At 39.2% G+C, this 13287-nt stretch overlaps 1 protein-coding gene across 6 annotated transcripts in view; it reads left to right on the plus strand.

Annotated features, from left to right (window-relative positions):
* Positions 1–13287, plus strand: part of pcdh1.L (protocadherin 1 L homeolog) — a 140413-nt gene that overhangs the window by 34297 nt on the left and 92829 nt on the right. For all 6 annotated transcript variants that reach the window (XM_018250560.2, XM_018250566.2, XM_018250564.2 and 3 more), the window contains exon 3: positions 2976–5168. In XM_018250560.2, coding sequence (XP_018106049.1) covers positions 2976–5168 — 2193 coding nt within the window. The remainder of the gene's footprint in view (positions 1–2975; positions 5169–13287) is intronic.

Here is a 13287-nt window from a genome sequence, read left to right on the forward strand (position 1 = left end):
TCAACACCTTATTTAGTCTTCCTCTAAGCAAAATAAAAAACTGGCGACTGCTTGGGTTGCTGGATATTTTGGATTCCAATTGTGTAGTGTCATGGGCCATTACTTTCCGACAAGCAGGTTAGTTAACTTACTGTAAACTACTTATTTCTAGCCTTTCTCTTCCAACATTCTTTTAAGTTTGACTGCTTTGAATTTGATTCTGACTTTCCTAGTACTTTGGGGTTGGTAGTAGCACTTTTCTTCTACTAATTCTTGTAGCCCTCCTTACATTTAACAACCGTGTGTCTCTGTATTTGGCTTCAGCTCAACAGACTCACTGTAGTGAAATCTGGCAATTCTTTTTCACTAGTGTGGCTAGAAGCCCCACATGTCCCTGCTTGTGTCCTACAAAGAATGCATCTATAAGTTAAATACATGGAATTGTGTTTTCCTTGGGAAAAATAAGAGTACTAAGATACAGGTATAGGATCCCTTATCCGGAAACCCGATATCCAGAAAGCGCCGAATTACGTAATAGACTCCATTTTATCCAAATAATCCAAATTTTTAAAAATGATTTCCTTTTTCTCTGTAATAATAAAACAGTAGCCTGTACTTGATCCAAACTAAGATATAAATCATCCTTATTGGAGGCAAAACCAGCCTATTGGGTTTATTTAATGTTTAAATTAATTTCTAGTAGGTTTAAGGCATGAAGACCCAAATTACGGCAAAATCTGTTATCCAGAAAACCCCAGGTCCGGAGCATTCTGGATAACAGGTCCTATACCTAAACACTTCCTTTTATAAAATATGCTGAGGTTTGGATAGTATAACTACTATAACTGTAGCCCGGATAACATGTTTTATAATTAGATCTTAACTACCCGGCCCTTTGGTGTAACGTGCTTTTGTATTCCAGCATTAAAGTGACACATTCCTCATCTAATAATAGCAATAATAAGGATAATAGCAATCCCATTATATTTATATCGTATAATGAGCTCATTTTCTCTTACGTAAAAGATCCAGTTTCTATATGATAAGGCATTTTAAAAACATTACAGTACTGAAGTTTTATTTATTTATTTTTCTTCTGCTCTTATTTAATTGTATTAAAGCCGCTCCCTGTTGCAGTGGTGAAATAAATACAATGGGAGCTGTGATCCTGTAACTCGATGCACAAGGGCACATGCATGGACATTTGCACGTTTTCTCTGCATTTGTAATGCTTTACTCTTGTTGCATTCAAGGGCCATGTACATGAAAAAAGAAATGTCAGTCAGTATCTCACTGGACCCCAAATACTTAAACTGTCTCCCCTGTGCCCATTCATCCTTCTCTGCATATTTCCTTTTATAAATTAAATGTTTTCCTATACAGGTATAGGACCTGCTATCCAGAATGCTGGGGACCTGGGGGTTTTTCAGATAACATCTTTCTGTAATTTGGATCTTCAGGCCTTAAGCCTACTTGAAAATAATTTAAACATTAAATAAACCCAATAGGCTGGCTTTGCCTCCAATAAGTATTAATTATAGATTAGTTTGGCTCAAGTACAAGGTATTGTTTTATTATTACAGAGAAAAGGGAAATATAGGGGATGGCCTTTCCATAATTCAGAGCTTTCTGGACAGTGGGTTTCCAGTAGTGATGTGCGGGCCGCCCAATACCCACAGGTTTGGGCTGACCTCGCATTCCTTTTCGCGGGTGCGGGTTAAGCTCTTCTCCTGCTCTCCCCACCCGCCATCTTCAACTTTCGGCTTTATAGCCGCGCACCTGCTAGCCCTGCCCCTTTTGTGATGTCATCAGCGGGGTGGCGCGTGTCTATAAAAGGAAGCCGATAGGCGGGCGCAGGTGGAGGGAGGTCAGCGGGTGCGTGTTGGGAAAAACCCAACCCGCACATCACTAGTTTGCAGATAACCAATCCCATACTTGCACTGAGATTTTTCGGCAATAAAATTACGCTATGGCCTATTGATATAAATGGAAGTTTTTTATCGGTTTATGAGATGCTGCAGTAACTGTGCAGTGTGGCATCTCGAACGTATATGTAAAGCTATGAAAATAGCTATGTCCTTATATCTTACATGTAAAAATGCAGTTCTAATTTGATGACCTCTTAGAGGCTGCCATGAGAAATATATAACATTTTCAACTGTACTCAATTCTTCCTTGAGCATAGGCCTAAGTATGTCAGGAAACAAAGGTTTTTCAGGTCACTAGCACATTGATCAGGTCACTAGCACATAGAATACTACACTTTTTAATTGAGGCAGTAAAGTATGAATGGCATCAACATCATGTCTGTCATGGAAGTTTGACTTTGAAGCCATCAATATATGATCAAAGCAATCCCCTCACTTCATGGCAGTATTGATGTCATTTTTTTTTTTATTCTTGGCAAAATGTTAATTTCATCAAATTGATTCCGAGTTATAAAGCATGAAACCTAGCTGATATATTGAGTCCTGGGTAGCCTGTGTAGTGAGCAGAAGTAATACTATGGATAAGATCACCAGCCATCTCTGTGACGTTGCTTGTTTGGATGTATTTCAGCCTTGAATGGAAACTGCATCATTGTGTGTGTGTAAATCAATATGCCTTTTATTGTATACTCATACATTTTTTCTACAGTCCCCAAACTGCTTTTTCAAAACCGAATGTGTCATTCCAAAAGTTGTCATTTTTAGCAGGGAAGAGATGATGCACGTTCTTGACTGGTTAGCTAGAATGTATCTGCGAATAGCTTACTAAATGACAATACACTTAAAGGTGCTGTCTTTCTTGTAGTCATCTTTCTTGTAGGCTAAATGGCTAAAAAGGTCTTCAACCAAAAGAGTTGGAGATCCATTGATTTTTATTATACAATAATCAAGCTCAGTACATATATGGAGTTTTGTGCACATATATTTATCTAAAACTGCCTGCTATTCTGAAATGGAATCCTGGATTCATTTTTTAATTTTTTGTTTATTTTCACCCTTTCGTTACAGGTTAAAGCCAATGATTCTGACCAAGGCGTTAATGCAGAGATTGATTACTCCTTCCACCAAGCCTCTGATACAGTCCGGCGGCTTCTACATTTAGATAGATCGACGGGTCTGATAACCGTCCAGGGTCCTATTGACAGAGAAGATGTAGGTACTTTGAAATTCTCCGTGATTGCAAAGGATAAAGGAGCCAATCCCAAAATTGCCCGCACCCAGGTGACCATTACAATTCGAGACACTAATGACAACAGACCAGTCATAGAAATTAGAGGATTTGGTCTTGTTACACACCAAGGTGGAGTAGCTAACATTTCTGAAGATGTTCCAGTGGAGACACCGGTGGCTTTGGTGCAGGTCTCTGATATAGACGAGGGGGTAAATGCTGCTGTGACTTGTGTGGTGGCTGGAGATGTTCCATTCCAACTGAAACAGGTTAGCGACACAGGCACCGATAGCAAGAAAAAATATTTCCTGCAAACCACCACGTCACTGGACTATGAATCTGTGAAAGAGTACACAATTGAAATCGTGGCTGTTGACTCTGGGAACCCTCCCCTTTCCAGCACAAATTCACTTAAGGTTCAAGTGACGGATGTGAATGACAATGCACCTGTCTTTAGTCAAAGCTTGATGGAGGTGGTATTTCCTGAAAACAATGATATTAATGATCTAGTGATGGAAGTAAGTGCAACTGATGCAGACAGTGGTTCCAACGCTCAGCTTCATTACTCCATTCTGCCCGACCCATCTGCTAGGGGCGTTTTTTCAATAAACCCAGACTCTGGTCAGATTCGAGTCAACATGGTATTGGATCGGGAACAGCGGGAACATTATGATTTTCATGTAGTTGCTGTAGATAAGGGAATCCCAAGTCTAAAAGGAACAGCCTCTGTTGTCATCACTGTACTGGACCGTAATGATAATGACCCCAAGTTTATGCTTAATGGCTACAATTTCTCAGTAATGGAGAATATGCCACGATTGAGCCCTGTGGGCATGGTAACTGTCATTGATGCAGATAAAGGGGAAAATGCTCATATTCATCTTTCTGTGGAACCGGAGAGTGGAGAGTTTGTCATCCAGAATGGGACCGGGACTATCCTCTCCAGCATCTCCTTTGACCGGGAGCATCAGAGCACCTACACCTTCCGGTTGAAGGCGGTGGACGGAGGGGACCCGCCCCGTTCCTCCTATGTCGGAGTGACAATAAATGTACTTGATGAAAATGATAATGCCCCAGTAATTGTTGTTCCATCTAACATTTCCTACAAGTATCTCACCCCTGAGACGCATCCAGGTACACAGGTCAATTGGGTGCGAGCAGAAGACATGGATACAGGTGTAAATGCAGAACTTGAGTACAGCATCGCTAGTGGTAATCCCTTTCAACTTTTTCAGATCTCTCCTAATAATGGCGAAGTAACCCTGGAAAAAACGATAATAAGGAAGCATTATGGCCTCCATCGCCTAGTTGTAAGAGTAAATGATAAAGGGAAGCCTTCCAGACATGGCACAGCCTTAGTTCACTTCTATATCAATGAGACCTTGACAAATCAGACTTTTGTGGAGACTTTACTTGGCCACAGCCAGGACACCCCATTAGACATAGACATTGCAGGAGACCCAGAGTATGAGCGAAGCAAACAACGGAGCAACATAATATTTGGTGTGATTGCTGGTATTGTGGCTGTTATTTTAGTCATTGTGGTAGTGGTTGTGGCACGGTATTGCAGGCAAAAAGAAGCCAAGAGTGGCTATCAAGCTGGAAAAAAGGAGACCAAGGACTTGTATGCTCCTAAGCAAGGCAATAAAAACAACAAAATCAAAAACAAAGTCAAGAAGAGCAAGTCTCCTAAGCCACCCAAGCCAGTAGAAGAAGATGAGGAAACTGGTTTGCAGAAGTCCCTTAAATTCAACTTGATGAGTGACTCTGTTGGAGACAGCCCACGTATTCACCTTCCTTTGAATTACCCGCCGGGCAGCCCAGACTTGGGCCGTCACTATCGTTCCAACTCCCCTCTGCCATCCATTCAGTTGCAACCGCAATCCCCATCTGCCTCCAAGAAGCACCAGGTGGTGCAGGATCTTCCAGCCACTAACACTTTTGTTGGAACTGGGGACAACAATTCCACTGGCTCTGATCAGTACTCGGATTACAGCTACCGGACCAACACCCAGAAATACAACCACAAGCAGGTAGGCGATTACTTCCTTGATCAAGCTGCCCGGGACGGCACTCTAGCTTGGACTGACGTGTGGTGATTCTTCTCCTTGTACTTAGGAGCCAGTGAGATGGGTGATATGATGGGGCATAAAAGAAGACTGATTTTGTTTCAGTTGCAAAGGTGTTAGAAAGTTTCAATAACAATGTTGCTGTATTAAGCCAAAAAATGTATAACCAGCAGCACTTATTACAATTTTAAATTGGTTCTTTTATGCCTATTTATGTCCAGCAAAATGTTTTTTTGAAGGCACAAGAGGAAAAATGTAAGTAGGGCCTACACATAATGACAAAAGATTGCTTATGCTAAACCACCGATTTCCAATTTGTTGCCCTCCACCTGTTTCTGAAATGTAGCTGCCAGGATTGGAATGCTGGGAATTTTAGCTTGGTAATAGTTGGAGAGTCACAGGTTGAAGATCGGTGCTTGAGACAATACCAAAGTTGTGGTGAGCAGGCTCCCACTATGTTAACAGGTGTAAGGGAGGAGGGCTTGAGTTTACACATTGTAGTTTTTGCAAAGGCTGTAGAATACTCTTTTAGGAAGTTGTACAGTCGCCTACCCCAATTTACAGCTGTTTTCTTTGTGTTTTTTTTTTTTATGCTATTGACGTTAAAACTACTAATCTACTGTATGTGGAGAAGAAAAAAACATGCTTGCCTTAATGCTAATGAAGGGCTTTGTGGCAATATATAATATAAGGGGGCATGTGCAAGGAACTTTTTTTGGTGGCTCGGGGTTCTCTAATTCAATAATTACTGTTATAAGGCACCATGAAATAACTAATCCTAATCATAACTTGTGTGGCTAGTATTTGCACTGCAATTTGCTCTTCTGCTGTCCCTTCTCTCTGACTCTTCTAACCGTCATATCTTCTGGTGATTCTGATCACACAATGACACCATTGTTGCTCACCCTCCCATCTAGAGTGAAATACTAGCTTCCAGCGCATGTCGCTCTCTTAATGGACTTAAATGCCTGTTATAATATTCTGAACCGCCTCTGAGACAAACCCAGGGCAACCCACTTTAAACAAAATGACAAACAATCTTTTAAACTGGTTAAGGCGAAGCATGGGCGCATAAAGCATGGGCGCATAAATTGAGTGATGTTAGAAGTACACACAAGAATAGAGGGAGGGCGGCAACACATTGGGGAATCTGCATATTAACAGGAACCAATGTTTTCTGACTTTCTGTCTTAAGTTTTGCTGCTCAGTTAGTACTTGTAACAGATCTCAAAAAAATTCCTTTAGCTTTATCAGATTGAACACTGGTAAGGGATTCGTAAGGGTCTAAATTCAGGTTTTCCATTCCCTTCAAATATATGATGAAGGGTTCAGGATTTGTGCATATATTATGCACTTTACTTATGTGCCTAAACACAATTGTGCCTTTACCCAATAACAAAATATATATTATTTTTTCCAAATTTCCTTGTAATATGCTGCTTTAAGTTGTTGTTTTGTATAAGTATGCTGACCTCCTCAAGTCAATATTTTAAGTGGGGGGGGGAGCAAAAAAAAAAAAAAAGTTTCATTGTATTTAGGCTCCAGCTTTTCATGAATATGAAGGACTTTTTGTTTCATACGTTTTTGTTCTTTTACTGCATCCATGTGAAGTTTATTTTACATTCTTGTTTTCCTCACATATTTTGAAATCCTCAGCCGGGCTCCGGATAAGATTTGAAGGGTCACTTTAAAATTGTTTAGTCTTTTTTTACTTTTGTAACAAGATCTTGTGCATTGTGGTACAAAATAAAAGAAGTGCAGACTTCCTAGCAAAAATCTCCCTTGAGTTAAAAGATGTTATTATGAACTGTAAGCTTCCATCTTGGAACATCTTTAAAAGAGAAAAATAAGGGTACTTTTACTGGACATAGTCCATTCCTTCTCTGCATAATATTGCGTATTTAGATTTGTATAAAAGATGCCAACAGGGCGGTAAAGATTCAGTTCTGGCCCTTTCTTTTATTTTCAAGGGCATCAATTAAGACCATATTTCATGTACTCGATAGTTATTTCCCTGATGCCATGCCATTAACATTTCTTTGGTAGAAGCTTCCATATTTATTATATCAATAGAGACAACAGCAGGTAGTCATACTTGTATTAAACTGTTCTGTTGAGGGAGAGTGCCCCACCCAAGGTAATTAGTATAACAAATCTCACAAACAGGTTAGCATCCACATATGCACATAAGCAATGGTTTTATACAAGCCATTTGGAAATATTTGCAACTGAATAGGGTGCCATTTTCCATTTAAGATGCTCAAGGATAGGCAAGGAAAAAGAAAGCTCCTGACCCTGTTAGATCAAATTTCAGTCCATGCTGTCACTACAATTATACTTCCTTATCCTGTCTATCAAAGTAGTCATCAACGAACTTGACGAACTAGACGCTCTGTACTTGAAGAGTTGCATAACTGTAGATAGTGATGGCGTTGGCTGCTTTAGAACAGAGTTACTCGTCCTGTAGCTGTTATGGGGGCACCTATTAATACACTGATTACAGTTTTATTTTTTGTTTTATTTATTTATTTTAAAAATTGTATTAATCTCTTAATCCCAGTCCGTTGTTTTGAATATTTTACGACCATTGTACACTGTGACTATTTAACTTTGCATTGTTCTGTAAATAAAGAGTTTTTTTTATGATTTTATTTATTTTTATTTCTTTTTCAGTTAGCTACACAATTGCTTAGAAACAAAAAAAAAAAAAAGCACATTTTGGCTGTTAGTTCTAGAGTAAAATCTACTTATCCAGCAAGACTTGTCTCTAGTCTTGCTGGATAAAGGGGTATTGCAGGATATCCGGTGCAGCACTTAGACCTATTTAGCCTAAGCACTCACTGAATAGGTGGGAGTTTGAGTTAAAACTGCCCCTTTCTTTGCCACTTACTACATGTGATCTAGGTCAGAAGGGAAAGGAGAAGATGATAGTGGGGTTGTTTGAATCAAAATGTTTGAAATAGGCTAGGGACTTCCTTTTTTGCTCTTTCTGGATCCCAGGATACCCATAATCTTTTATGTTAAGGCAATGGAATCAGGTTCCCTTTAAGATCAAGTCAGATGCAGCACCTAATCTAGAGTTTTAATATACTACCTTGAACATCTAAAAACTTTTGACCTCACATACAGATGAAGCCACTTGGATTTGTGAGTTAAATGCGTCATGACTCAGGGGTAATTGAAGAAACTGTGTTATCTTAAGTCATCTTAACTCATTTAATGCATTTAACCTTTTCATTAGCATACCAAAGCTCCATTGTTCACAATGGTGAATGCTTTAATTAGATGGGTTGTTGTGACACAGTTTTCTGTGTTAAATGAGATAAATGGGATATCTGTGTTTAGTTATTCTGTGTCAAACAGACAAACCAAAGTGGCTGCATCTGTAGGTCTAGGAGTCCATGAACGTTGTTTTTGAGTAATCCCTTTTTCACATTTATCAGTGGGCTGTCTGTGCCCTTTATCTGTTCCAAGTGAAGCTTCATTCTGCCAGGCCAAGCCAACCCACTTATTGCCTGCAGGAGAAATTTTTTTTTTGGTCTAAATTAAAATTCTTTAAAGGAAATTCTAGTTTTTGCATGGTTTCTGTTTCTGGAATATTTCATTTCCATCTCAGATTCTATGAATGTATTCAGTGCAGTTCAATCCATCTTTATCTCTAGAGTGGTTAATGAACTTGTCATCGCTACATCATTGGGAAGCACGTTTTGCTGTCTCCTTGTCTTTCTTTCATGACCAAGCTTAACTCCGTCTCCTTGACCGCATATTTAAGGAATGATTTATAGATGCATTTACTTTGATTCCTGGTGAAAGTACAGTGCCTGCTTATGCAAATGAATATGAGAAACCCTAGTGAATTAATGATGGTCACATCTGATGGGGCTTCATAACTTCGTACATGAGCAGCATTAAGCGTTCTGAGCAATTTGAGATATGCTGGTGTCCAGATACTTTCTGTTGTACCCTGGACCAGCCAGAGAGCTTCAAAGAAATACACACAATTGGCTAATCTCCACTGGTTGGGAGCAGGTAAATCCACCTGTGCTGCTGAGTGATCCTCTTGTGTGGATATCATGGGAACATGCAGTGTAGCTGGATCCCAAGGGTAGGTATGAATTGCCGTAGTTCATAGTTCAGACTTGCACTGTCTAAACTATAACCAAGAGCCTTTAACTACTGTTGTGCTGCTGAGAATTGTAGGTAACAACATTTGGAGTGATGGTCTTGCAACCTCATCTTGGCCTTAAAGGATCAGTAAGACCAAAAAATGCTAGTGTTTTAAGTACTGTTTCCCTGTACTGGAAAAAACTGATCTGTTTGCTTCAGAACCACTACTATAGTTCATATAAAAAAGCTGCTGTGTAGCAAAGGCAGACATTGAAAAAAGGATATATGGCACAGGCGGATAACGGATAACACCATGATGTTCTACAGGGCTTATCTACTATCTTTTCTCTTTTGAATGGCTGTCCCCATTCACAGCAGCTTATTTATATAGACAATAGTAGTGCTGTTGAAGCAAACACACCAGTTTTACCAGTGCAGTACAACACTGCATTATATTTTTATTACTTTAAAACACACATTTTTTGATGTTACTGTTCTGTACCAATAAAGTTCATAGGGGATGGTAGTGGAGACTATTTTGCTAACTGGTCAGTTGTGTGGCTATATGTTTGCCTCCATTATTAGGGTTGCCACCTGGCCGGTATTTTACCGGCCTGGCCGGTAAAAATGATGGCTGATCCCAATGTTATCAATAAAGAAAAAAAGATAAATATATAGGAAGGCCTGTATTTTTTTTCCAAAAAAAAGGTGGCAACCCTAATTATGAGAACAAATATATTTATAAATAGAAGTAACCAGCCGTAAGGCTGCAGCAGAGGCAAGCTGGGAATTTTGTAGCCACTGGTTGCTCATTACAGCAAAAAGGCCAAGTCCCATTGTCCACGAAGTGATGCTTAGGGCGTAGGGCTGCATTTGGCATTGGACACGGAAATCCTCCTTACAAATATATATTATGAGTGTATGTGGGTGCTGAGTAAAACTGCAGGACCCTCCCCATTTATTTTGTGAACAAAGCCAGTTCTTTCTGCTGATTTATGTTTTTTTCTGCATTCCAACCCAACACATACCAGTCTGTCTCCCCCCCTCCTCTTCCCCCTGGGACCGATAAAGAATACCAGTACAAGAGGCAAAGTAAAAAAAAAAAAAAAAAAAAAAAAAATCAAATGCTGAGACCATTCTACACAGTAATGGCTCCTAATGTGACAGATCTTTGTTTAATAGACTAGTACTGCCCCAGACTCTCCAAATGGAACACTTCAAGGTTGCTCGCTGCACAGAAGCCACAAACTATGAGAGGAAAGCCAAGACTATTAATGGGCGACCCTGATTAACCCCTTGCACAGGGTAATGGGGGCAACCATGAAGTATTTATAGGTTTATGCAGGGGGGAAGAGAGCCCTGTGTCATGCAAGGCAAACCATTTTGAAATTTAATGCCAAATCCTCAGACTCCCTATTAACATTGTTTTAAATGGCTTGTGGTTTGCTGCACGTATCAACTTTTACTATGCAACCAGTGTTTCTGGACTATAGAACACGGCCAAAGTGCATATTAATATCGGTCATAAACCATTCTAGTTAATCGTTAATGTAATGTTGCTTTTTTAGTGCTGGGAGCCAAGCTAATGGCTGTGTCCTTTAGAGCACAAATTAGAGGGCCTGTGTATATATACCCAGATTCCAAAAGCGCATTTACCCCAAACAACCCGTGAACTGGCTTTTTAAGGTGGCTGCAAATATACTTACATACATACAAGTTGCTTTTGTTATGGCAACAGATGCACTAGTTTTACCGTCTTGCATCAAACACCAATAAGTGAAAGACATAAAATCAAAGAAAAGAAAGAAATGATGTATCCTCCCCCAGCTCGTTTGAAAATTGGGTGGGGGAAACCGAGGCTCAAGCAGTTTTAACAAAACTCTGCTATATGTAATAAGGTATCCTATCCTATTCAGATTTGCTTACATGTGGTTTGCCTGTCAAATTCCAAGTATGAAAATGAACAGAGCTTCCATACGCTTTTAAAACCTTTTGTAAATTAGCCACAGAAAAGGCAATAAAATAAACATGCGTTTTCATTACAAATCCTCCTTTGAATGGTAGTTTCTTGTCCGCTTGTATTTCTTGGGACTTGAAAAGGCCAATGAGTATAAATCTTTCAAAAACAAAACAAACCCCTGAAAATAATGTACGTGGGGGGGGGGGGGTTTGACTTTAGAGAGTATTTATTTGCTTTATATGTTATACTTCCAGGAATTGACTGGAAGTGGGAAGTTAGTAGTAGTAGTAGTAGTAATTAGGGATGCACCAAATCCAGGATTCGGTTCGGGATTCGGGCAGGATTCGGCCTTTTTCACAAAGGATTTGGGGGTTCGGCCGAATCCAAAATAGTGGATTCGGTGCATCCCTAGTAGTAATATTAGTATATTAGTAGCAATATATTATTATTGGTGTTATTATTGCATGTTTATTAAACACCAGCATATTACTTGCATATTATTCAGTAAAAGGGGGTACGGTTATAGGATCCATTATCCAGAAAACACGTTATTAATCAAATAATAAAACTTTTATTTAATCCCAACTAACATATAATTAACCCTTATTGTAGCCAAAACAATCCTAGTGGGTTTATTTAATGCTTAATTTCTTTTGGTAGACTAAGGCTTGTGAAACATGGGCAGATTCGGGGAGATTTAGTCGCCTGGCAACTAATCGCCTCTTCTTCTGGGCGACAATTTCAAGTTTCCTTCGGGCGACTTTGGGAAACAAAGAGACGCGTGTGCTTTAGCGCAGGCAACTTTTCATTATAGCAGACGGGAAGACACGCGAAGGCAGTTTGAGGAGATTGCCGTCCAGAAGAAGAGGTGATTAGTCGCCAGTTGACTAAATCTCCCCAACTTTGTCCATGTGTCGTAAGTTAAAATTATGGAAAGACCCATAATCGATAAAGCCTTCTGGATAAAGGGTCCTGTACCTGTATACATCAAACATGAATATTGCATATACTGTTAAACAAAGCTTACAATGCAAAAGGAGGAGGTGGTAACGGACACAAGGTGTGGGGATCAATACTAAACACAATAAAATCAATCATGGCCAACAGAGCAGACTAAGGTCATTTAACACTTTTGTTGCCATATAGTGGAATGCTTGGAAATCCTTTATACATAAAACACAATTAATGTCCGCAGATACATACTATTACGAGCAATGTGTAGAATATACTTTTGTAAACATTTTTAAATGACTTGTACCGTAATACTTTACAAAGGACTAAACTGAGTACAGCTCGTTACTACCTGTACAGAGACGTAAAGCTGCACCACAGGGGGTTAAAATCTCCAGGCTCTGAAGGTCAGTTGAGACAGTTCCCAGGTGCTGTTAGTAAAGGGTAGGGCTTCAATTCACAGCACTGTTATGACTCTTACTTCCTGGAAAACAATTTTTTAAAAAACAATATAGTTATTTAAAATGTCAGAAAAACAGGATGAGGTATGATGGGCTTGCGAGTGTGGGATTGCTAAGTGAGAAATATATATATACATATATATATATATATATATATATATATATATATATATATATATTTATATATATATATATATTTATATATTTATATATATATTATAATTTACAGAGGAGTTCCATTATCATATTAAAGCACAAGGCCAAATGCAGAGTGTTTTTATACAGGTCATGGAACTCCGAGGTGACTTCTAATATCTTCATATTTTGCAACAGAGGGTACTTTATTTATTATAATACACAAGTTTCAGTGAGTCATGTGACACAAATGAAATCATTAAGCTCCGATTATAACTAATGACATCACTAAGCACAGTTTATAAGCATACCTCCCAACTGTCCCTTTTTCGTAACAATTTTGAGACACAAAAACACAGTTTAGATAAGGAGAAATACTTTCAAACTTTCATAACCTGCCAAATTTTGTAACACAAACATGGTAATTAGGGAGTGTGGCCACAGAAAGGGGTGTGGTCAAACAATTTGC

Source organism: Xenopus laevis, chromosome 3L, assembly GCF_017654675.1.
Source record: "Xenopus laevis strain J_2021 chromosome 3L, Xenopus_laevis_v10.1, whole genome shotgun sequence".
NCBI lineage: Eukaryota > Metazoa > Chordata > Amphibia > Anura > Pipidae > Xenopus > Xenopus laevis.